Genomic DNA, 26,145 nt, shown 5'->3' with positions numbered 1-26,145 from the left:
CCATCATTGCCATTGCAAACCTTAAACATAAATACTAGGAGTTGAGTATTAAGCTTGAAAACTTGATCAATGGATTAAATATCACTAAGAAAACACCAAAATCGAATTTCCTCATAAAATGGTTTTGAATCCACAAAACCACTATAAACTCTATTCTCTTTTTCTCTTCCTCTATTTTTTCTGAACACAAATGATGCTTCAAAACCCTAAGATGATTTGATCCCAAATATGTTCCTCATTTCACAAATTAGTCATCCCACTTTGCTTAATTTCATGTATTACCCCAAATGGTATAATATGTCATCATTTTTTACTTCCCATTTATAGTCACTTAGTCAAAATAGTGAAATTAAGGCTTAGACATCCCATAGGGGAGGTCGCTGAGTTCAAACATTTGAGATTTCAATTAAGGGTTGGCCAAGAGAAAAGGTACACGGTGCAGTTCCAAAAGTCGCTGCTTAGTATCGTCTCAATATCGGGAAGCCACAATGGGTGGTGGGAAACCCATTTTAATACTAAAGGGGACTTTACAAAACAAACCTATGAAATTTACAAAGTAAGTAATCATAAGCTTTAGCAACCCTTGTTGAAAGCTAAACTAGCATTGTTAATTTCCATAAGCCAATGTTGTCCCACGTTTCATATGAACCCTTCTAATGATCAAATCCATGCTTTTCTATAGAATCTCAAAATGGAGTCTTTATTGAATTAAAAAAATATATTACATATTGTTGCCACGCCACAAGAAATTTGGTTAATTATAATACATCAAAAGTATCAAAGTGGTATTTATGGAATAATTATATGGAAAGTTACTCACCTTGGATGTAAGCTTGTTGTTGAATGTACCCCTCTAGCTTGGTACTCTTCAACCCTATAGTTCATTGATGTAAACATATCAACGTACATCATATTAACATCATTTTCAACTCATCAAGGAGTAATCTTTCTCATGAACACCCATATTCGATAATCTAACCATTTTCCCATTGTTAAACCAAACATGCATTATATAACAACGTAATTTGACACATATTACATCATTTCAATCATGTTTAGAAGATAAATTTGAAAAACTATATCATCTATTCAATTACTACCACATATTAACTCATTACCCACCAAAGTTCCCAAATTTAGAAACCCTAACCCCACCACCCAGGCCCCAATCCCCCAGGCCCCATCCTCAATTCTTCGCTCTCAATCGCAATCGCTAGTCGCTAATCGCCAATAGAAGTTGTCGACTCCGCCAAAATCCTAATCGAAGCTGTCGTCACCATTCGCCAAATCGAAGCTGGCTGCTGTGGTGCTGCTACTTGCTGCTGTTCTGCACGATTGCACAGCTGCAATTCTGCTGCAATCCAATCCTCATCGTCAATTCTTCGCTAATCAGTAATCAGGTATGTTTTCAGCTTTCAATTTGGTTGCTGTTCTTGACTTCTTTCCTGTTTCAGCCTTTCAGGGATTCATTCAGAATTCTCTCTTTTATAATTTCTAGTGTTGCACTTTAGGGGTGAGCAAAAACCGAACCGATAAAAGAAAAACCGCAAAAAACCACAACCGAAAAACCAAAACCGACGTAAAAACCGATGGTGCGGATTTCATTTTTTTGAAAAACCGAATTTATTGGTGCGGTGCGGTTTTTATCTAGAAACCGGACCACCAAAACCGAACCTCACCGCAAGCTTATTAAAAATAAAGTCAATCACTAATTTATATTATAAAATTATACATATTATATAAAAAACTAATAAATTCTAATTTATACATATATTATATATTGAACTTGGCGGTAATTAATAATTAGGTATTAGGTTTAACATGTCAGTTTTTCACTTTGTGTTCATGACTTAATGATTATGTGTAAACTGTAAACACTATGTAGGCTACAACTTGCAAGCTTGTAACTTCTAAGCGCAAATTGAATACAAAAACGAGCTTGGGAATATGGGTTACAAATGAAGTGATCAAGTAAACAACATAAAAAAACTCAAAATTACAGCTTCTAAATATGAGGAAATGAAATGATACCATGTCATATAATCATAAATCTTCACATGAACATCATGGTAAAAAAATCGTACCGATGAACATAAAAAACCGCACCATATGAATGACTCGGTTTAAAACCGATACCGAACTGGTACAAACCGAAACCGCACTAAAAAACCGCAAAATCGAACCGTTGAAAAACCGCACCCAACGGTTTCTAGAATTCAAAAACCGCACCTCGCGGTTTACGGTTCGGTTTGACCCTAAAACCGCACCAAACTGCACCATGCTCACCCCTATTGCACTTGTTTGGTTGTTGGATACTTGTAATTAGAATTTAGAAAATTGGAATTGTTCAGGACTTCAGGAGCCTGTTTTGTTGCTTTTGTCTAGAATGAACTTATGAACTGATATGAAGATTTCCCCTATATTTGATTGTTGTTGGAATTTTAGGAATCTAACTAATTACACATTGTTAAATATTCTCTTCTTGGTTCAAGTAATTAGTGATGAATGATGAGCATTGCTTATTTTCTTATGTTAATCTAATATGTGATATAAGTTAAAGGACTTAATAGTTGATTAACTGATTTTGAATGAATTGTTTTTTGATTTTGATTTATATAGATACAATCATGGGAAATATGAAAACCATTCATTCTTTCTTCAAAAGAAAGGTTGATAATGAAGAAATTCATGATAAAAATCAAGAGATTAAACGTCACAAAGCTTCAACAAGTGAACCACAACCACAAGAACATGAAAATCAACAAGAGAATGATAGGAATGAAGCTACACCATCAAATCCTAATGAGGTGGTCCAGGTGGATCTTAAGCAACTAGAAAGAGATCCCGCTAAAAGAAAACAAATGTGGGATTATCCGGTTAATTTAAGGGAAGAAGTAAGACGAGCTTATATGAGTTAAGGATCTTTCCAAATACGTCTTAAAGAATATCATGCTAAAGGTTCAAAGAAACATCCTCGTAGATTCCAATATTCTTGGTTCAACATTTTCCCTAATTGGTTAGAATATTCTCCAACAACACATTCATCCTATTGTTTTATTTATTTTATATTTAACGATAAACCAAGTGTGCGTCATGGTTATGATGCATTTACTGTTAAAGGATTTGACAATTAAAAGAAAGTTAATGATGGGAAAAACTGTGCATTCTTGAAGCACATTGGTTGTTCGCAACATAGAAATGCTGTTGCATTCGCTGAAAATTTGATGAACCAAGAAGTACACATTGAAAATATCATAATGAAGCAAAATGAAGAGCAAATATTGAAGAATCGTTTACGATTAAAAGCTTCGATTGACACAGTTCGTTGGTTGACATTCCAAGCGTGTGCTTTACGAGGACATGATGAATCTCCTAATTCCAAAAATCATGGTAATTTTTTGCAAATACTAAAACTTCTAGGTTGCGTTTAGTTACGGAAAAACAGTTTTCATTTTCTGTTTTTCGTTTTCCCTTTTCAGTTTTCGTTTTCCGTTTCCGATTTTCATTGGAAAATTTAGAAAATGCGTTTAGTTAAAACTTATTCATTTTTCATTTTCAATTTTAGAAAATTAGAAAACGTGTTTAGATATGTATTTTTCTATCGGTTTTCATTTTTAGAAAACGGTAGTGGGGGTAGGGTGGGCGTAGGGACGGTGGCGATGGTGGGGGCAGCGGCAGGGGGCAGTGGTGGTGTCGATGATGGCGACGGTGGTGGTGGTGGCGGTGGCAGCGGGGTCGCGGCGGCAATTGTGGCAGTGGTGGTGATGGCGGCGGCGATGGTGGTGGTGATGGGGTAGTGGTGGTGGTGATGGTGATGGTGATAGTAGGTCGGTGATTGTGGTAGTGGTCTTGGTGTTGGGTGGGTGGGTGTGGGTGGGGGTGGGTGTAAGTTTGTGGGTATGTGGGTGTCTGTGTGTGTGTGTGACATCCCCAATTTCACGGCCAGAAAAGACCGATTTGTTTATGCTTTGTTTTTAAAATCAGAGTAATCGTTAAAAGAAAACTGTTGCGGAATTTGTTCCCAAAACAAAATATGATAAAAATTTATCAAAGCATTTCTTAAAGAAAAGTATTTTCATTATATAACAAAATCTCGGGATGTCATGTTCCGATACAGACACATAAGCATAAACAGAACTTACATTTATTTACACTAATGATTTACATCTCCTTTAATCCCTCAGTGAAATATGTCTTCGTATTGATACCTGTGATACAAAGAAAACTGAGTGGGTCAGGCTTGGGAGCCTGGTGAGCATATAGGGTTTTCAACCCACAATAATATAATTATTATATTTAATCAGCAAACAATCAACCCAATTACCCATCCCCATTATCTTCTTTATTTCTTAAGGTTTTACCCTAAGAACCAACTATCCTTCATTCATTCATTCCTAAGGATTTACCTAAGGAATTGGCACGAAGTCCATTGTTGCCAAAGTTTATCTATCAGGTACTAAATCCATAGCTATCAGGCGCTAACTCCATAGTCACCAAGGTTCACTTAACAAGCGCTAACTCCATAGTCGCCAAGGTTTACTCAACAAGCGCTAACTCCATAGTCGCCAAGGTTTACTCAACGTGCGCTAACTCCATAGTCGCCAAGGTTCATCAAATAGGAACGAAGTCACATCGTCGCCAAGGTTTATACAATAGGCGCTAACTCCATAGTCACCAACTATCCCATCTACCCATGTTCTACCCAACATTTTCGTAGATATAAATACTTACATAGTTTAAATCATTTAACACCTGTATAAAACATCAATTCCATGCCCATTTCAAATAGACAAATAATATATAAACACATAGCACGTATTTCATAGCAAATACTTCGTATTTATGTGTTAGAAGAAAGTAACTACACACTCACACCAAACGTATACTTAATACATTCAAACAATACTTGTATTAAAATCGTGTTTATGAAAGGGACTATACACTCACCTGATCAGAAGATGATCGGGCAGCACTACGGCTCTAAGAGTAGTATTTCTTCGGTGAAACTAGAAGATCTTCACACACCGGGCTTCTCGCAGGCAGAGCTTCGACTCGGAAACTCTTTTCTTCTCGGGATCTTCGGGATTCGGGACTTGCTTCGGGTCTCGGGATGATACTGGGGCTTCAGGGGGTTAAAATAGGGCTTAGAGAGGGTATCGGGACTGAGAGAGTAAGGGAGGAGCAACCAAAATCGACTGACCCTTGATTTCTATTTATAGGGTCATTTTTCAGCTCTCACGTCGTGAATTTTAAGTTCTCACGTCGTGAATTCAATAGTCATCAGGTGCGTCATCGCCACTTGCGTCTGTCAGGCTCCAGAAGTCATAAATACTGAGTTCACGTCGTGAACACTGTATTCACGTCGTGAACTCTGACAGTTTTGGGGCTTCGCGCCCCGAACTTCAAAAATTCATAACTTTCGCATACGAACTCCGTTTTCGACGTTCTTTATATCCACGCGTAGGTGCGATTATGCTCTACAACTCTCGTTTAGACTCCGTTGGCTAATTTTGAATTTATTTTTAATATATTTTAATATATTGTTTTTAGTAGGCTAGGACAGGAAAACTCCGTTAGAAAATCATAACTCCTTCGTCTGACGTCCGTTTTCGTCTGTCTTTCCGCCGTTGCACTACTATAGATGAGATATTCAATTCTCATTTAGATTATTTAGGCTAAATATCGCTCGATCTCATATTCGAACTTCGGGCTGTACACTGCTAAGCCGAAACTTCGAAAAATCATAACTTCCTCATACGCAGTCAGATTTAGACGATCTTTTTATGCACGCTCGCGGTTTAACGTATTCTACGACTTTCATTTAGACCGCTAAGGCCAAATATCGCTCTAACGTAAATTCACTATTTACGTCGCGCTGTGTCGTGCCGGTTCTGTCGCGAAACTTCGACAGGTCATAACTTCTTCGTTATAACTCGGATTTCGGCGTTCTTTATATGTACGGAATCCTTGTAACATATACTATAACTTAGTTAAGATTAATCCTTCTAGATAATCTTCCATCAAAAAGTCATTTTTGACGCTTATCGTCTCTAAATTGACTAGCCCTAATCTACGGGCGTTACAGTGTGTGTTTGTGGGGGTTGGTGTGTGTGTGTTTGTAGGGGTGGGTGTGTGTTTGTGGGGTCGGGGTGGGTGTGGGTGTGTGTTTGTGGGGGTTGGGGGGGTGTGTGTGTGTTTGTGGGTGTGTGTGTTTGTGGGGTGTGGATGGGGGTGTGTGTGTTTGTGGGGGTTGGTGTGTGTGTGTATGTTTGTTTGTGAGGGTTGGTGTGTGTATATGTGTGTGTGTGTTTGTGGGGGTGGGCTTGGGAGTGAGTGTAGGTAGGTAGGGTGTGGTGGGTTGGGGTGTTAAGGTGAGGGTAGGTAGAGGTGGATGGGGTGGGAGTTGGTGTTTTCTAGAAAAATTTTGGAATTAGAAAAATGTGGAAAACAATGATTATTGGTTTTCCAAAAATTTCCAACTTCTTTGTAATTTTAGAAAATGGAAAATTTTCATTTTCCGTGAAAATTTTAGAAAATAGACGAACTAAACGCGTTTTCAAAATTCTCATTTTCCTTGGAAAAATTTTCCGGAAAACGACCCATTTTCCCGCAACTAAACGCACCCCTAGCATCTTATAATGATGAAGTTGCAAATGTTATATTAGAGAAAACTCCTTATAATTCAAAATATACTTCTGGAGAAATTCAAAAAGAAATTCTTAGTATTATTGCAAATAAAGTTAGAAAGCATATTTGTATTGAAGTGGGTGATTCATATTTTTGTGTCATGGTTGATGAGTCTAAAAAAGAGCAAATGGCGATAGTTTTGAGATTTGTTGATGTAGAAGGGATCATACGGGAAAGGTTCTTGGATTTGGTTCATGTTAGGGATACCTTATCATTAACCTTCAAAACAAATATGTGGAGACAACTTTTGCACTATCAGTTTGATGTTAGTAAAATCCGTGGCCAAGGTTATGATGGTGCTAGTAATATGAGAGGGGAATGGAACGGATTAGAGGCACTTGTTCTTAAGGATTGTCCTTATGGATATTATGTTCATTGCTTTGCTCACAGATTACAACTAGCCTTGGTAGCTACTTCAAGGGAAATTATTCTTGTACACCAATTTTTCACAAACTTAATTTTTTTTTAATTAATGTAGTTTGTGCTTCCGGTAAGCGTCATGATGAGTTACAAAAGGCAAAGGCAACTGAGATTGAACAATTATTGGAACTAGGTGAAATCGAATCAGGCAAAGGATTGAATCAAGTTGGGACATTAAGAAGAGCTGGTGATACACGTTGGGGTTCTCATTTTCGTTCTGTTTGCAGTTTGCTTAACATGTTTGATTGTACTCGTGTTGTTCTCTAGGGAATAATTGATGAGGTATCTGCTACTTATTCTCAACGCGGAGATGCTAATGCAGTTTAATGTTTCCTTAAATCATTTGAGTTTGTGTTTATTCTTCACTTGATAAAGGAAGTAATGGGAAAAACTGATGTACTTTCTCAAGCTCTACAAAAGAAATCCCAAGATATTCTTAATACCATGGAGTTAGTTTCAGCAACAAATGAGGGTCTAAATGAATTCAAAAACAAGGGATGGGATTCTTTACTTGCACAGGTAAAGTTTTTTTGTGAAAAACATCAAATAGATATGCCAGATATGAATGCTCCATATACTTCTACTCGATACCGGCCTCGAAAAACAGATAATCATGTTACTTTTGAACATTTTTATCGAGTGGATTTGTTTACAGCCACATTGGACAAACAACTACATGAGTTGAATAGTAGATTCAATGATCAGGCGATGGATCTATTAAGTCTTAGTTCTACTTTAGTTTCAAAAGAACACCCTAAAGTGATTAAAGTTGATCAAATTTGTCGTCTTGTTGAGAAGTATTATCCCGAAGATTTTACGGAGCAAGAGAGAATTCAATTACGCTATCAATTGGAGATTTTTAATATTGATATGACAAAGAATCCCAAGCTTAGTGGTGTATCAACTATTGCTGACTTATGCAAGGGTCTTGTGGAAACTCAGAAACGTGAGACGTATTATTTGCTTGATAGAGTGGTGCGGTTAATCTTGACACTTCCAGTTTCTACCGCAACAACAGAGAGGGGATTTTCAGCAATGAAAATATTCAAGAACCGTCTTCTCAATACGATGTCGGATGACTTTCTCGCAAACAACTTGGTGGTTTACATAGAAAGAGAAATTGCTGAAAACATTGATTCGAAGTCGGTAATTGATGAATTTAAAGACCTTAAAGGTCGTCGGGCTGAGTTGTAATTCTTTTTCTAATTATTTTTTGTGTTTATTTGCAAAAACAAATTTGGTTTTTTTGTATGTAAGAAAGTTAATTTTAGTTTATAATACTTTCGCCCCCCCCCCCCCCCCAAAAAAAAAAAAAAAAAAAAAAAAAATTTGTTCAAGCTCCGCCCCTGCTCTCGGAACAAGCTTGATTAAAGAGCTCGGTGTTGTTAAATGAGAGATAGGATGTTGTTAGTTAAAGAAGAATGTTCGACGACGTATCAAGTTCCGATTTTGACTCCAATGAATTATCCAGTGTGGGCAATCAAAGTCAAGTCGATTATGGGTGCACACAACATATGCGAGAAGGTTGAACCGAGGGCGTTCGATGGAAGAATCTCTCAAAATATGATTGATCGGCAAAGGTATGGTTGTCAAGACAAGAAGGGAATGAACAAACAACACGGTGTGAACATTATGACGTTGGAGTTTAAATCGGGTGGCTTTGGGTGTAGCCAAGGAAGAGGTTGTCGATCCGGAAAAAGTTGAGATGGTAATGAACGTGTCCAACGGGATGCCATGTTACATGTTACGTGTGTTGTGAACAATCAAAATGGTACATATGACTTTGGACGTTGCCGAGGTGGAGGTCGGGTGTCCGGGAAAAGTCGGGATGGTTCGGGAAGACGGTGATTCAACACTACTATTAACGAGTGGTATGACCAATCTGATTAAGGGGGTGATTGTTGGGTTAATCGGGCATTAAGTCAAGGGGCATTTTAGGAAAGTTAGATATTTAAGTTTTATTTTATTGTTTTAGAGTTTAATTTGGAGAGTAGTTGATTTCTTATTCACCAGGGAGTTTTTTTGTTTCGTATAAATAGATAGATGTAATCGTATTTTATGTTTCTTAAATAAGAGTTTATAAGGTTTAAACAAAACAGCTTCTCTTCCTGTGTTATTCTCTTTATTTTCTTCCTTGCATAAGAGGGGGTTCATCAAAATTGAATCTTACGGTTCTTATATAAAAGATTGCTTCCACCTCTAGAACACATGAACTTTCTGTATTTTCTAGTATCATTTTTTTGTGAATTTTGAAATGTTTTTAATTGAATTTGGCATTTATAAATTCTCAAGCTACAGTTATTTTCATTTCAATGCTTAATATTTATTATAAGGAGTATTCCATGCTTTTGAGTTTTGAGGAACAGACGTTCCATCCAATAGACGGTGGAGGTGGGACCACCCACCAGATCTCACCGAATTACAGATGGTCATCTCCCACCTACGTGTCACCGACTTATTCTTTCATTCTTCCAGACCAAAAAAATCATAATCCACACTAACTTTTCAATAACAACTTGTATTCTCTTTATTTAATCCCTACATTCTTCTGGATTAAGCACTTTTTATCCTGGAAAATCTCTGTAATTTCTTACATACAAAAAAAAATACTCCACCAATTTTGGTATCTGTCACCATTTTGTTCGCCAACTTTCCCTTCCCACCACCATACCCGTTTCCAAGATTCTTCGTTCTTCGAAGAACTAAAAACCAAAAGAATTTTTGAGGCTTAAGTAATCGTTAATCTCTCCGATCACAACCTTATCGCCGGAGAAGACTGAGACACCAACAATGGGGCGTAGCCTCTTCGCCTGCTTCTCCAAACGCTCCTCCAAAACCTCCTCTTCTGATATCAACAAGTCAACCGCAACACATGACGCCGCCGCGGACGAATTGACGGCCGATGAGTTAAAAAGAGGAGGACCGGTGGTGGTGGAGCTGTTCTCATCCCAAGGATGCGCCACATCGCCGGAGGCGGAGCTTCTGTTCTCGAGGATAGGTAGGGGAGATTTCAATCTTGAAGTTCCGGTGATATTAATGGCGTACCATGTTGATTACTGGGATTATAACGGATGGAAGGATCCGTTTGGGTCGAGCCAGTGGACAGTGAGACAAAAGGAGTATGTAGAGTCGTTGAATCTCGACACCATGTTTACGCCGCAGGTGGTGGTTCAGGGGAGGAGTCAGTGCATCGGAAACGACGAGGAGGGTCTAATCTCCGCGATCACCTCCGCAACCAGATACCCCCCGCCAGCGTTCCAGGTAATCTCTTGAATCAACACGTCCAAATTAGGATAATTCAAAAATCTAATCGTTGATTTACTCTTTAGGCGACATTCGAGAGGCGTACACCGGAATCCTTGCAGGTCACCCTGAAAGGCGCGTTACGCGCCAAATTAGACGGCGGAGCAGACATCATGGTGGCACTGTACGAAAGCGGGCTCGTTACCGACTGCCGGAACGGCGACAACAAAGACCGAATTCTAGCCAATGATTTCGTCGTTAGAAAGCTCGGAAAGCTCTGCTCCGGCGACAAGCTACCTCCGAAGAAGCCGATTACAGGAACACTCGATTTTGGGGTTTGGGAAGGTTTCAACAGCGCCAAATGCGGAATCGTAGTGTTTGTTCAGCAACATGGATCTCATCATATTTTTGGTTCTCAACGTATTCAACTACCAGCCAATCTCTGATTCAAATTTTCTTTCTGCCATTGTTGTGCTTGTTTTAATTGATTGAATTGTAGAATAGTTTGATCATATTTGTGAAATTTTGAGTGCTTAAATCTTATGAATTACCAACATATAGAACAAACCACCATCTGGGTTTCTGTTTTCGTAACATATTTCTATATATAAACTCGAAATTAATAGGCACAAAGGCTAATAACAAAATGGAAGAGTAGATTCTTGATTCTTGTTATTATTGGTAGGGACCCCAGAAGCTCAAATAGGTAATAGTCCTCAATGGTTCTTCGGCATCTTTACTACTCTTTGTTGCTCTGCCGGAGATGTTGCCGGATGGGTGTTGTGACACCAGAGATAGGCTGAGTTGGGACACCGGTGGAGCAAGTAGTTGCCAAAAGGTGTGGGATTTGGATCTGAATGAGTGATGGCGTATTCCTATTATAGCTCCCAATGTAACGATGATGCAAGCTTTGTCTACAAGCTTCATTTCTGCGAATTCTTGAAACTATGAGGTAGAGAGAGAGAGCTTTTTTGAAGATGGAAATCTGATTGGAGGTTTATATAGAGTTAGAAAAGGTTGTGTCGTATGATAAAGCAATTGAGGAAATGTAGGGTTTATTGTCTCATTGGTGAGGGAGGTTCCATGCTGGTATGTCGTAATCGAGTATGGTCTTATGGACGTTGTTGAGTGTATCCGTACAACCACCGTGATGTATAGTCTTTTTCGTATTTTGTTCTCATTTAGAACAAATTAAATAGGAATCCTCCTTATAAATAACCAGAATATGTTTTCTCGAATTGTTTACATTTATGTGACGTCTCCTTGTGGGAAAACTCTAGTTCAAATAGATAGTTAATTAGTATTTAAGATGATGTAAATGGTTTATTTATACAACATGATGTTCAAGCATAGAATTACACAAAACTTATTGAAAAGAATTTGGTCACTAGTTAAAACTTAAAACCCACGAGGACGCTTCTTACTAATGAAATTTACAACACATTACAAAAATCTTTATGACAAATCTACACCCTCAACCTGTTGTCGAGCAAGGTATTTCTCCCTTCTTTCTTTCTACATAGGAGATCAAATAACAATAGTTAGAAATCAATATGTGCTAATGAGAACTCAAAAAATATGAGAACCTAAAAAATAACTCTTGGATCAAATTTGATTTGCAAAATGGTGGCCATTAGATGAATTTGATCCAAGGGCTGTGATTGTAATTTCAACTTACCCACTCGTCTATAACCATCCCTTGGCCAACAACTTTTGGAGATGTGTCCACTTGAGGCTTTTTTCGTATCTCTAATTCAGCTTCAGCTTCAGCCAACTGATGTTTTAGTTTTTCCAATGCCTAAATACATCAAATCTTCATGTCAGTTTTATATTATGATGTCATTAATTCATTAATTATATATAACAGAACATAACAAACTTACAGGGGTAGGACGTTCTGCATTCAAGAAGATAACACGTAAAATTCGCTCAACAACTACTTCATCCTTTTGTTCATCAAACTGTAAGATGAAGAACAGATTATTGATTGTTGAATCTTTGTTTTGTTTGAACAGATTTTGATTATTTAAAGGGAAAAAAGAAAAGTTACCAATTCGGGCACATAATCTGTTCCTTCTTTCACTTTGAGGCTCATGATCTTGAACTTAACTTTACTCCTTTGGTTTAGTTGTTTTTCGTTTTTCTCAGGTTGCTCAACAAACTTGAAAACTGTCATTAATTTATGTCAGTGAAGAACACATGATGACATAAATGAAGAAAGAAGTAGGAAGAAGGAAGATAGATCCTTACCTGTAGCAATAATGGTTTCTCCAGGTGCTAGAATACCACCAGGAGGTCGCATGTAACAGCTCTTTGGTGCAGTAGTTTGAAACTGATGACATTAATCCATCAGATTAAGATCTTGTTGAACAATTACATCAGATTAGGTCTAAATCAAAGCATAAATTAGGTGAGATACCTTAAAAGCGACATGAGAGCTGCTATGGTTCTTGATTCGAACAGCACTTCTCACCTGTTTACCAGGTTCATCTTCAACAACAAAAATCAAAGTAAAACAGTCAGACATCATCTCATCAAATCGTTGTAAATCAATACATGATTTTGCCTAGTGATTTTCAGGAACATCGTTTAGGAGGAAATATCATCACCGATATGGAAACGAACATAATCAATGTGAACGATTTAGTCAGTAAAAACAGAGAACAGAGACTTTATTAATTACGAACGATAAGATGAGAAACGATTCAGCTGACATGAAAACTTAAAACGATTACTCACAAGGAAAATAAAGGTTGTTAGCCGGATCAAGGCGGAGTCTACGCCTAGCTGGTAGGAGCGATTTCGCCACCGAGGATACCTTATTGGAAGTCCGACGGTTTGATTCGACGCCATTTTCATGGCTTTTCTGACTTTGAAATTGAAGATTCCGCGTCGATGAAAACGACGAAGAAGGTGTTCCAGATTGCCAAAACGGACATAGTCGCCAGGGCTTTCCATCTGAATGGGAACGGCGGTGATCAGCGATAGACATGACTAACTTATTGCAACAGTTCTCCTTATTTGTAACAGCTCACACCACACAAGTAAGGAATAAGAACTCCGGTTGACGGAATTAAAATATTCCGGCAAAGTAACGGCTTACGCTCTTTGATCCATATGAAAAGTGGAAATGACGATATCGGACTTGAAATGTGTGGAATTGAATTTAACTTCTGCTTGATGTCCGTCCTCCTCACACTTTGGTGCTCGTCTTGCAAGTATCCGGAACTTGAGCTCTGTCTCTAATGGCTGGTCTGTTTGTACCTCTGTACTGAAATGGCCTTTCCTGACAAATGAAATTATGCCTGTTCATTCACATATTACTTTCTAAGTTTTAAACCTTGCAAGTTTCTCCCTTGGGTTTCTCCATCATTACAAACTACCCCTAACTTAATTTTATTTAAAAATAATAATGATTTGAGATATTATTAATCTTATAATCTAAATTTTTTTTATCCAAGTATCTAACTAGATGCTGAAAATAGGCTTGAACAAGTTAAGTAATAAGTGAGAATAGATAATATTATAATATATGTTATTACATGTTGAGATTAGACAAGTAACAGATTAGGTTGATCACTTATGTATATTTTTTGTATGATTCTAAATTGAATGATTTAGGAGGTCTCGAGGTTTAGAATATAACTTAGGTGAATGTTGGATCCTAGATCTTCTTCCTTTCTATCCCAAGTCTTGAAAGTAAGGAGGTCAACCAGAACTCTGGATCTGGATCACAACAAGACTAGTTAGTGTGATTCCGAGTGGAACCTGAAACCTGTCCGATGACTAAGTTAGTATGTAGTCGGGGTGGGTGTATATTGATAGTGAATATAATTGAGATGCAAAAGATAGATACTTCTGACGATATTTCCATTACCTCATATAGGAGATGACCTTGTCGTCGGACTTGGATATCCGAGAGTTAAAGGGTGATGAGACACAAAGTAATTTGGACTGATTTGATTGACTGATAGCTACGTGGTCAACACATCGTCTGTTGTGATGCTCCCTGACTAATTAAGTTCGACCCCTACCTTATGATCATTATACATCAGTGATTTGTGGGTGGTGGCGAGATCGACTTGCAGATCGGTTATCTTACTGATGTGCCTTCCGGCTGACTTATGTCCGTCCGGCCCTTTTTCTTTAATCTAAGAAATACGTTATTAGTGGATCTTAACTCGTTCCTCATGTTTCTTTATATCTATTTTCTTATATTTTACCTATATGACTTTTTTATCAATAGATTTGACAGGGTTAATGTAGTGATCATCTCATATTTATATCTTTTTGTTTTTTTGTTAATAAGAAACAACAATTTGATATGTATAAATTCAATCAGTTTTCTTAATCAGTTTTCTTTTTGTTGAGAAGTAGTTCAAATACTTTACATAAAGATCATATATATTAAAAAAGATACTTACCTTTTAAACAGAACGGTTACTGATTTTTGGCTATAGTTAGTCGGGTTACCCTTGTCCTTCGAGGCTTGGACATCATTGTTATAATTAAGTTAAGAGATGGCTTAGGAGATAAAAATATTAATGTGTAGGGCGTATATGTATATAGAAAACTATAACAGGAGGTGAACTGAAATTTATGGAAAGTATTGTGTAGGAATTTAATTCAATATAGCAAGTAGGTGTGTATCCTAGCTGTTTGAAGTGGAGACTACATGATTAAACTCGGCTTCATAATTAACCAATTAGCCCATATCCTTTTAATGACTACGCAACCATCTAATGCCACGTAGTCAACAATAATACCGAATCAGCAAAAAGGCTGAAACCACCCCCACGTAAGCGTCAGCGCAGGTAGTTTTTCTCTTTACCTTTTTATATAATTAATGTTGTAAAATATAAAGATTTTAAAGTTATACTTTTTTGAAATAAAATTAAGTGAAAATATGTTTGTTGTACTTAATTCGCTATTTAAAAGTAGTCTAATAACACTTTAAAAATGGCGAAGTTGGACGGGTTATATAATATTACGAAAGTAACATTTTTTTAGGATAGATCAAATGAGCTTGGATGGATCTTTTAACATATTTGTGTATTTTTTTCTATTTGAATTTTATAAATAACGAATATACTTAAAATAAGTTTATAAGTAATTATATTTTTAAATAATTGTCCAATTCTTTTTTAAATAATCACCTTAACAATCGTAAACAGTTGAATATATTTTCATTGACTTCAAACCATTTGAGATACATATTTACCAACAGATGGAATGTTACTGAATAAATAAGTTTAAAATTGCCGATGAAAGTGCCAACTCAAATATCTTCCTAGACACATGTCATGAGACCGGTTAGTTGGTACACGTAATAAATACATGTAGATAGATAATACTTTGGATCTATATTAGTTTTTATTTTGTTTTAGCATATTTATTGTTTTGAATCGTTTTTTTTTTTTCTAAATTTTATCCAAATTTATAAAAACGGACAATGGTTTTTTGGATGTGTGTATCCAAACACAAACCGACAGGATAAGTATGCCTAAGTCAACTAGTATAGTACTACAGTCAATATGAAAAGATAAATCATAATATCTTTTTTTTCATATTTGAACCTGAAACTTCACTTATAGAATCTCAACTTCTTATTGTTAATACAGTCATACGAAGAGCATGTCTTGAATTTCAAGCTCAGTAATTTTTTGTTTTGGAATAACTTTTAGCCTTTAATTAAAAAATAGTGTAGGGAATTTAGATGTTTAAATATGAAAAAGGCATAGTGATGTGATAATTGATTGTTTGATTAGGGCGGTGAGAGTGAGTTGTAGTTGATACTTCCTCTACCCCACCAAGGATATATCACATTAATGCCTAATAATTCACTCACCATTTAATTCCTTTCAGAAAGCTGTTCAACCAACCCAAAATGGTGTCACAAAAATAATTATAAATTAAGAAACATGAACTTTTACCTCATTTTAGTTTATAAGCTTAGTTTTATATTCCCTAAGACAATAACACATGAACTTGTGGAGCCTTGTGTACGTATAACTATATATCTTGTTTACATCTCACATTACGTCTCACTTCTTGCTTACAATTTGATTATTTTCGGAAAACATATTGGATATAATCTCCGCATTTCAGAATTAAAATTATAATGGATTTGATATTATTGGATATGGACATAAGGTGCGACTGTGACACATATTTAGCAAGTTATATGAAATATGAGATTAGCTATCTTTGTCACACCTGAGAAAGCCCTAGTGTTTTATTTTTTAATTAATATCTAAGATCTTAAAAATAATTATACAATTAAAATTTCAACAAATAAAATAATTTACAACTAATACACCTTTAATTTACTTTTTATGACCACCATGGAGCATCACCTGTTCTAAAATCTGTTTCTATCCACTGAACAAACACCACTTTGTCATCATCTATTTCTACACGAGCCAGTTCCAAAGACTGTTGACACACGATGATAAATTAGCGACATGTACCTCATGCATCAAAACTTGTACATTTGTTTAGGGAGAAATTAAATACTTACCATAGGAGCAGGACCTTTAATAAGTTTTCCATAATTATCATATTGTGAACCATGGCATGGGCACATAAATTTCTTTTCAACTGTGTTCCATGGTACTATGCAACCTAGATGAGTGCATACTGCATTTATCCCGTATGTTGCTATACTTTTGTTGCTCTCCACAATAAGGTATGTTGGATCTCCCTATAAATTATAATTTTACCTTTTTATTGAACAATTGTAAAAAAATAGTTTATAAGAGTTTTTGATACCTTTAAGCCTTGAGTAAGGGTTTTGTCACCAGGTGCATGGGTGTTTAGCCATTCTGATGCAATAATATTGTTTCCAATCTCGTCCCTAGCGCTAATACCACCTTCCCAACTCCCTGAACTGTTCCAATTCCCCACATAAAATATTAAAAAATCGACACATTTCACATTTCAAGGAATTGGAATTTTTATTTCGAAATAGTCGAGGAAACAAATGTCCTAGTCTACTCATAAGTCATAGAGAATGATTGATGAGATAAAAGTTTATGGGTTTTCTAACATCTATACACACTGATTTTGGCAGCGGAAACAAAATAAAAAATCTTATGTGTACATGCACCCTAATAGATCTAGGTTTATTCTATTATAGCAACCTACTTTGAAAAAAAAACTGTAAATTATGAACCTCTTGATCTTAATCTTCTTGATTCCTTGATTGAGATCTTGTTGCAGCCATTTTGATTGGATGAGATGACCTAATAGTAGGATTGTAGGAATCCCTCTTTTGCTTCACACCCAAGACACCAAAAGAGCAAACAGGAAAACCCTAGGAGAGAGGAGGTTTTCGAAAATTCTATAACCCTAGAAAGGGGTTATAATTTTCGTCTAAGGCAAGGAGATAGGAGGTTTGGATGATTTTAGGAGGATCAAGGAGCATCAGAGTTTAATCCCTAACATCCTATTTATAGCCTCCTGCTTAATCCTTAAGCCATTCAAAAACCTAAGGATAATTTCTATCTTTATATGGAATTGTACCCTATCATTTCGTGAAGTCGTACCCTATCATTTTTTGGAGGGTTCTGGAATATTCCAATTAATTAAAAATTAATTAATTAATATTTAACCCATTTAATTAATTTATTAATTCATAATAAATCAATAATCTTATTTTCTCCTATTTCCTTATTGCTCAAATAGGTCATTAGGGCAACCCAAAAGGACCCTGTTATTATTAGAAATATTACCAATAGTTAATGACATTGGACATTCCTTCCAGCAAAAGCAACATGAAAGACAATTCAGGTTTCATTGTCATCGGATGGTTGATCGGATATGAGAAATAAAAGTCTCGTAATTTTTTGGTAAACAATCAATATGGCATAGTTTTGTCATAAAACCAATGATGCATCCGGCTGTATAAAGAATGCTCAAAAGTCATTCGAGTTGCATGATGAAGTTCTTGTAGAAATTTGGGAAGATATGGTGGTTTGAAGTGGTGACCGACAATACTAATGTATACAAATCAGTTGGAGCTTCGTGATGGATCAGATCCATTCTCAGAGATCAATCCTAAACCCGATAGACTGTTCCTTTTTCCGGTATAAGAAATAGGTGACTTAGCTAAATCGATTCTAAGAAATATCTAAGCAAACCCTTTATCCTTATTTCAACAAAGGAAGCACAAGCCTTTTCGATTTTTTGCTGAAATACATGAAATCAAAGGGCATTATTCGAATGCTACTGCAGGTACATGCGAAGAAATGATGAAAAGGGCTATATTTGCCAGAGAATTAAGAGAAAGAGCTTGTATTGGACGACCCCATGTGCCACCCATTGCATCAACTTATGAGCATTCTCTATATAAGCGATGCAATTCCAATACAAACTCTCTCTCTTCTCCATTAACAATGCTCCAGCCGCTTTGTATGCACTAGCATTGAACCACATTATCTTCCTTAATTTCTACAATAACTTTACGAAACTTTTTCTCATATCCTACCAAACATCTGATAACAATGAAACCCCGGTTGTCTTTTATGTTGCTTTTATCCCATCCACTAATGGACTTAGCAAAAGCTTCTCCAATTGATTGTAAGGGTGTTCTACCCAAAATCCTTCAACATACCTCATCTAGATCCCGGTTTGGTCTAGTTAAAAACTCATAGAGTTGCTCTTTCTCCACATATCTTATATTTGACATGTTCTTTAACCTCTCCATGCCAAGTTCATGCCATGAAACTTTCAAACAATTGTAATGAAAGGTCACCTCGGTTGGTCATTAAAAGATGTCCTTTAGTTTCATTTTTATCTCTAATACTTGGGACGTACAACCCAGGTCTAAGCAGGTTTCATTTACTCACATTGAAGTCTTGAATAAGAGATATCGATCTTCATTGAATTGATGAGTTACAACATCACAATCGAGTTATTGAGTTCCCACGTAGCACATTGCTTATCATTAGGGTCGGGTTGAGGTATGTCACCAATGAGATATCCTAGTTTACCTCTTCCTCTAACAACCATGAACACCGATCAAGATTACTTAAAGAAGTTTTTCCCTTCTATAGTATGCAATTTGTAATCACCATATAGGAGTTATCATTGTATGTAAAGTTTTGTGTGGCAGAATGAATAGGCTAGAACAACCAATGAGCAAAATTTGTATGGATCTTATGCTCTTGATACCATAAAATAACAAAGAATGAAACAATGAAACAATTTTCTAGCATGAATTAAAACTAATTCTTTGCCCTGCTATTTCTTTTACAGCCATTGTAATTCATAATCAATGAGCTAGTGTTAGTGCTTAATTGCATCGGAACAATATCTCCACTCCACAAAAATTGATATCTCCCTAACTTTCTATAAGGAAATCGACTGACAAATTGATGAAATGAACAAAAGAATTAGGGTGAGAAGAGAACAAACCTAGGTCGTGCAGTATAAGGTGCTAACATGCCGGCGGCGGGTAGACCAATGGCGCCGAATAGCAACAAGCTCATAAGCTTCCTCCTCTCCATAACAAAAACACCGTCGGCGCCAATGCTTGCTGCAGCCTGACATGTCACCTTCATCCCCTTTTCAGTTACCACCGTTTCAAATCTGGTCGATTTCGCCATTAGTCCTTTGGTCGGTGAGAAGACTCCGTTCTTGCTAGAACAGCACTGTTAAGATTCAAATCGAATTGAATTAGAAAGCTGAATGTAAGAAGAATTAAATGCAAGCACCATTAAACATGAAGTCGGAACTCGGAATCTAGTTTAGGAACCTGTAACTAATAGGAGCTCTGATTCCAATTTCAAACATCGAACTCTATTTTAATTTACCTGAGAAGTGGCCGGAGGAATTGTGAGAGCAGCCATGGTAGGATAATAGAGTTAACTCTGGATTTGGGAGCAAGAAGGTGCAAAATGAAATTTGGGAGCAGTCTATGGAAGATGAGTGGCACTAGGATCCACGTATTCAGGTCGAATTAAAATCACGTTGGTGACTCTGTAATATATAATAATATAATATTAATTTTTAAAATCTATATCTATCAATATAACTAACAACAGTAAATGGTATTTGGTGAATTTTGCATGTATATACCATGTTATAAAGTAAATGTTTGTTTTTATACACGTTATAAAAAGTAGAAATGTTTGGTTAAAATAAAATACCCTTCGGTTTTTATTTTAGGTTTAAAAAAGGCAATCTAGAATTTTAATTATGTTAAAAACAAAAGAAACCAAAGGTTTTTCATAAAATCCCGTAAAAAAACCTTAGAATAATTAAATAAACGATGTATCGTATGTAAAAAGCTCACAAGGACAAATGAAAGGATGTGACAATCGATATTATTTCTATTGATCGGTTGCAACATATCAAACATAGATCATGAAGATTTCATTATTTTCAATATTTTACATTATATTTTTTTAAACAGATATTAATGATAGTTTAGTTATCACACTACAACGAGTTAGAAAGCAAACAGACAACATTTTAAAAGGTATGAAGATAAATAATAATAATAATAATAATAATAATAATAATAATATAAAATGTTTAGATGGAATTAAAGAATGCCATCCAAGATTTTAAATTTTTTAAAATGAAAAAATTATATAAGAGAAATGACTCCAGATTAGGAGATTTGAGAGAGGATGTGAGATGAGATACTTGCATAAAAATAAAAATAAAAATAAAAACCAATGAGATATTTATAATTTATCTCATATTGCTAGTGAGTGAAAGAAAGAGTGAATATCTATCTATTTAATTTATAAGGAAAAGCTTTGGTTAGAGATGAATAGAAGAAGAGCAATCTGGACATCTCTACTATATCAAAAAAATAATTAAAAATACTTAATGGATTGGGTAACATTTTGGGCTAATTCGTTGGTCCAAGACTTTTGAACTTGTGAGCCCTTTACTCCAAGCCTGGTATATGCGTCTCCACTCAACTAACTTCATTTTCACACTCTCGTGAATTGTAATGTGCAATTAGGGTGAATATTTGGATCGGAGTGACATTTAGACAGGACCGGTTTTATAGAAATTGGTGAACTTTAGACCGGACCGGTTTTATAGAAATTGGAGAACTTTAGACCGGATCAGATGAGGCTTACCAGGTTCAGGTACTCCAAGTATGGTTCCCGGTTCTTGGACATAAAAATAAGCATTTGGACTGGAGTGGACCGGACCGGCTCTTGGACCGGACATGTTTTACAGAAATTGGTGGACCTTGGACCATACCTTTTGAGGCTTACCAGAGGTCTGGTTCCCGGTCCAGAGGTCCAAATACTCACCTCTAGCGTGTATAAAAGGAAAGGTAAAAGGGAAGAAGAAAGATATCGTAGGATGTAGATACATGCATATAAGAGTTCTTAAAATCTTATTTTTATGACACCTAAACTAAAAATTATACTTTAGTACCTTAAAATATTTTTATTAAACCAAAAAAATAGTTAATCTATGCGACTAGACCTATGTACGATTCATCGATAAACTATCTTTTTTAATTAATATATGCATATTCAATTAATAAATTCTATAGGTTTTGTAACTTAACACAAGTAAACTGTTTGTGTTATGGTGATTTGGTAAAACAAATGAAAGATATGGTGAATAACTTATTGATTCATATTCAAATCATGACACTGCTCAACCTATGTGATCATGAAAGTTCATCTGTAGTGACTTCATAGTCCAGGACATTAGACATATACGAAAGTTAACCCGGAAACCCTTGTTAGGAAAGTTAACTTTCCAAACAAAAAAAGCTTAACGCAACTAGGATCATGTTTATCAATGTACGTAGCGATAATTGTAAAAAAAAATAATAAAATAAATAACTGGACAATCAATTGCACTAAAAGTCGACTTGCAAGCCAATCTTCAATGTTAACTATTAAATTTGCAATGGTCATATGATTTGTTATTGTTTGTTAATAACCATATATATAATATGTTTGCAATCCTTTACATATAAAAAACCTGACATATCTATTTTTGATTTGATTATGACATTTAAAGTCTATATAACAAGAAATTAAATGTGTTTGACAAAATTAGTTTGTAACTAAAAATTATAACTTCTATTTGTATAGAAGTGTTCGATGATAATAGAAATGTAAAATTATAAAATCTCACAATTAGGAATATTTTGTTTGAAATAAAAACTAAAAGCTAGTATGACAATGAATTTTAGTTAGAGTTTTCTTAAAAGTTAAAAGCTAAAAACTTTCAAATGTTCATTATCGAAAATACACATTGTTGGTGTGTATGTAAAAAAAACGTATTGTCTCCATATACAATTTCATATTGTTTGCCTCCAACTTACGTATTATCAAACTTGGTGTGATGAGATAAAAACAAATTTAGTACTAATTTGAACTTTGAGTTGGGTAATATATTGATCTATTTATTGGTATTGTTAAGTACATTACTTTTTGTAATTATTACACACGGTTTAAAAAATGACAGAAATTTATAAAACATTTCACAAAGATGAGGTTAATTAGTCAATTTTTTAAAACAAAAATTTTTAAATTTGTTAATGATAGAAAAATATTGAAACTAATAGGTTTTTATATGTTAAAGTTAGTAGAAACATGATCTAGGAAAACAATAAAGTTATAAATAAGATTTATGATTGTGGATTTCTATTAAAATGTAAACGTAATGCAACAAATTCCGAAACATAACAAAACAAAAAAAAAATAGTACTTCCAAAATATATATAAAGTACATTTCGATTAACCTAAAATTTTGTATGTTTCTTGAATTTTATTTTGATATTCTACTTTAATCAATGAACTTAATTTCAATTTGTCGAGTCTTGACCTTTAATTAATATTATTTTAACACAATTATTTTCTCGAACCAAATGATCAAAAACTTGTGTTCCTTATCTTTCGAAAAAGAAAAAAAAAATGCTTCCATAAACTATTAAACCAAATAAATATCCTTTGATTCATTTATTTATGTGTTTCCCTCTTAGACATAATAATTATTTGACCCTTCAAAGTCAAAAATAAGACAAACGATAACAAGAAGAATAGTAACACTCAAATTCCATAACAAAATAGGATGATGGAGATAGAGATGAGATGTAGACATCTTTACCTTCATCCAAGCATATTGAGCTGCTCCCAATAAAAAAGACCTGACTTGAAAAAATATATATAAAAACCGAATATCCATCCACAATGAAAATCAACAAAATTACTTATATACCCCTAAAATAAATGTCATGTTATTTAGGGCACACACAATGCAATATTCAAACCTAAAAAAGATGCTATATAGTGGTCTAATGTGGGAATGTAACAAAAGTGTTCAATTGGATTCTTTACTACAAATTTTCTAATCCAAAACATTTCATTATCATGGGCCAAAAACAGAAAAGAATTTTTTGCATTGGGTTGTACCTCTCCTGTTTTACGGGTCTGGGTATGGGTCCGGGTTCCGGGTCGACCCAATTGAGATCAAAGTTCATAGGTATCTCCTCTTTATCTTCTTCTTTTGAAATCTCAGTGGTAATCTCAGATGTATCTTCATGATCATCAGGTGAAGAATCTTCAATCAGTAGTTCCTTTCCTTTTTCTGGTTTGACACCCCATTTGTAAATTTCTTTAAGAATCACTGGACATTTCCCAGGATTCAGTATATAATCTGCATGTATACAAGAAGAGATTTCAGATTACGATCATATCTGTATAATGTTCGTTTTGAATTTTAATTTCTGAAAGATGAAGAAGTTCGATCAAAGTTATAGGTAATGTACCTGGTATAACATGTTCCTTCAGTTCATCGAAGCATTGTTCCAGTTCAGTCTACGAGCAAAAAGAAGTGAGAAGAGGGATGAATTCTGTGAATCTGGTGATAAGAATAGATGAAATATAACCTGTTGAACAAATCCAGATCTTGAAATCCTCCGTGAGAATTCAGAATACAGTTCGGGAAGTAATTTGTAGGCAGTTACTAGAATCGATGAAGCTGCAAGTGTAGAAGGCCTGAATTCTGTGAATCTAACATCTGGAAGAAAATGTATGGATTAGAATATCAAATCGAACAATTTCATAATAGTTACAGAGACGATGATTAAACAGAATACATACTAACATACCTCTTTGGATAGAAACGATTATGTTAGAAACAGTGGAAATTGGTAGAAACTGCTGCGGATCTTCGGTCTTAAGCAGAGGAAGGAAGAAATACATGAAGGTTATGGCAGTCACTGGTCGTACCTTCCATTGTAGACCTTCTAAGATCTGAAGCTCCATAACTAGAACGTATCTAACCTCCGCCATTTTGTGTTTATTCTGTGTATTAGATCGATAAATCAAAAATCAAAAATACATACACGATAGATATAATATGTATATACAGAGATAGAGATCAGTGAGAAACCCAAAGTTCAACGAACGAGAAGTCTGAACAGCGTATTTTGCAAGCGATTGAAACGCAACAGAAGACAAATAACTTCAAATTTTCTTCAAAACCTTTGTCGCGTAGAACCACCTGCATCGATCAGATTGAAATTAAGTTTATCTAAATTTTTGATTCCATAAGATAACTTTGATTGAAGTAAATATATATCACCATTACCGGTATATTGATGTTTGTTGACAGGAAACGATCGACATAAGTGATAGCAAGAAAAGGCACGAACGAATCAACTTGATCAGATGTATACTGTTCGTACAGCAACAAATTAAGAAATCAACTATATCGAACATCAATTAATCAACGTAATATGAATGGCGATTGATTTAATTGTAGTTCATTATTGATTATACCTCTTCGATTTTGGAAATTGCGATTGATCTGATTGCGATGAACCTCTGCTCTTTGGAATAACCACGAGCAACCATGAAATCCACCTCAAGATCGAAGTACTTCTGGACTAGAGCTCGATTACTGGTATTGTGGCGAACCAGTAATGGATTTGTTGGATTGAATTCCATTCTGATTTTGATTTTGATTTTGATTTCTTCTCGGTTTTTTGGGCTAACTATATACGTGATCACAAGAAGATTTGCCGCGAGAGTGAAGAAGTCGCGTGTTCGCTGACTTTTCTCAAACCGTTTCAATCTGTACGGATAAAGCGGTTATTTGAATCATGCAGGCCAAGGCGGGAATATAGCATATGAGTTGACTCGTTTCGTTTTTTTAATTTTGATATTTAACTTAAACAGATGAACTCGTATAAAAGGCTAACCCTAAAAGCTGAAAATAAAAATGGTTTAATATGACATATTTATCATTTTATGAAAAGTTTACAGAAATAGTAAAATGGTTTGAAATAAAGTTATGTAAAACTGATAAATATTATATTATTAAATGCTTAAAACGAGATAAAATAGCTATAATGGTTAATTTGTTATATTAATTTGATAAATTCTATACTGCATACTTATCATAAAAATTTTATGCAAATTTTACAGTTTATAATAAAAGGTTTTTAAATAAAATAGATAAAACCGATAAGTATATAATATTAAATGTTTAAAACGAGATAAAATAGCAATAATGGTTAATTTGTTATATTAAATTGTTAAAATTTAGGGAAATTGAGTAATCTAACCATATTTTAATATGTTTTTAAAAATAATAACCAACGTTATTTATTTATTTATTTTTATTTTTTTTAAAAAGACAAACTAACCACTCTCTTTAGAATGAATGTTAGGCGTGTCAAACCCAACAAATAATATGGGTATAATAGACTCCAAATACACTGTTTCAATGCACTAAAAAATAGTACAAAGCAAGCAGGGTCGAACCACAGAGACACGAAATAAAAATATATACCTC

General features: G+C 35.1%; 5 protein-coding genes across 5 annotated transcripts; 2 read left to right on the top strand and 3 right to left on the bottom strand.

Moving 5' to 3' along the window:
- The first annotated feature begins 2,627 nt into the window (after positions 1 to 2,627).
- LOC145127268 (uncharacterized) lies at positions 2,628 to 8,301 on the top strand. The gene is made up of 8 exons (XM_079062492.1): positions 2,628 to 2,894; positions 3,138 to 3,390; positions 3,619 to 3,761; positions 3,828 to 3,897; positions 6,666 to 7,040; positions 7,166 to 7,326; positions 7,375 to 7,428; positions 7,483 to 8,301. Exons 1-8 carry the CDS (start codon positions 2,628 to 2,630, stop codon positions 8,299 to 8,301), a joined length of 2,142 nt encoding a protein of 713 aa, XP_078918618.1.
- A 1,421-nt stretch (positions 8,302 to 9,722) lies between these two features.
- LOC145123312 (membrane lipoprotein lipid attachment site-like protein, putative (DUF1223)) lies at positions 9,723 to 10,946 on the top strand. The gene is made up of 2 exons (XM_079058527.1): positions 9,723 to 10,368; positions 10,437 to 10,946. Exons 1-2 carry the CDS (start codon positions 9,898 to 9,900, stop codon positions 10,794 to 10,796), a joined length of 831 nt encoding a protein of 276 aa, XP_078914653.1. The 5' UTR covers positions 9,723 to 9,897; the 3' UTR covers positions 10,797 to 10,946.
- Positions 10,947 to 11,644: 698 nt separating this feature from the next.
- LOC145123308 (vesicle-associated protein 4-1-like) lies at positions 11,645 to 13,636 on the bottom strand. The gene is made up of 7 exons (XM_079058523.1): positions 13,090 to 13,636; positions 12,770 to 12,840; positions 12,601 to 12,682; positions 12,401 to 12,519; positions 12,234 to 12,311; positions 12,029 to 12,148; positions 11,645 to 11,865 (listed from the first exon to the last, which is right to left on the bottom strand). The coding sequence occupies exons 1-7, from the start codon at positions 13,340 to 13,342 to the stop codon at positions 11,806 to 11,808; spliced, it is 783 nt and encodes a 260-aa protein (XP_078914649.1). The 5' UTR covers positions 13,343 to 13,636; the 3' UTR covers positions 11,645 to 11,805.
- A 2,931-nt stretch (positions 13,637 to 16,567) lies between these two features.
- Positions 16,568 to 20,298, bottom strand: LOC145123519 (cytochrome b6-f complex iron-sulfur subunit, chloroplastic-like). The gene is made up of 5 exons (XM_079058729.1): positions 20,166 to 20,298; positions 19,768 to 20,003; positions 17,122 to 17,239; positions 16,871 to 17,053; positions 16,568 to 16,785 (listed from the first exon to the last, which is right to left on the bottom strand). Exons 1-5 carry the CDS (start codon positions 20,199 to 20,201, stop codon positions 16,684 to 16,686), a joined length of 675 nt encoding a protein of 224 aa, XP_078914855.1. The 5' UTR covers positions 20,202 to 20,298; the 3' UTR covers positions 16,568 to 16,683.
- LOC145127267 (putative cyclin-D6-1) lies at positions 20,268 to 25,295 on the bottom strand. Its single transcript, XM_079062491.1, has 8 exons — positions 25,128 to 25,295; positions 24,937 to 25,023; positions 24,739 to 24,849; positions 24,455 to 24,650; positions 24,233 to 24,363; positions 24,113 to 24,161; positions 23,757 to 24,000; positions 20,268 to 20,331 (listed from the first exon to the last, which is right to left on the bottom strand). The coding sequence occupies exons 1-8, from the start codon at positions 25,293 to 25,295 to the stop codon at positions 20,268 to 20,270; spliced, it is 1,050 nt and encodes a 349-aa protein (XP_078918617.1).
- Between the last annotated feature and the right edge of the window lie 850 nt (positions 25,296 to 26,145).

This window comes from Lactuca virosa, chromosome 7, assembly GCF_052849685.1.
Source record: "Lactuca virosa cultivar CGN04683 chromosome 7, Lactuca_virosa_CGN04683_v6, whole genome shotgun sequence".
NCBI classification, from domain to species: domain Eukaryota; kingdom Viridiplantae; phylum Streptophyta; class Magnoliopsida; order Asterales; family Asteraceae; genus Lactuca; species Lactuca virosa.
This window is presented reverse-complemented; position numbering and strand designations above follow the sequence as displayed.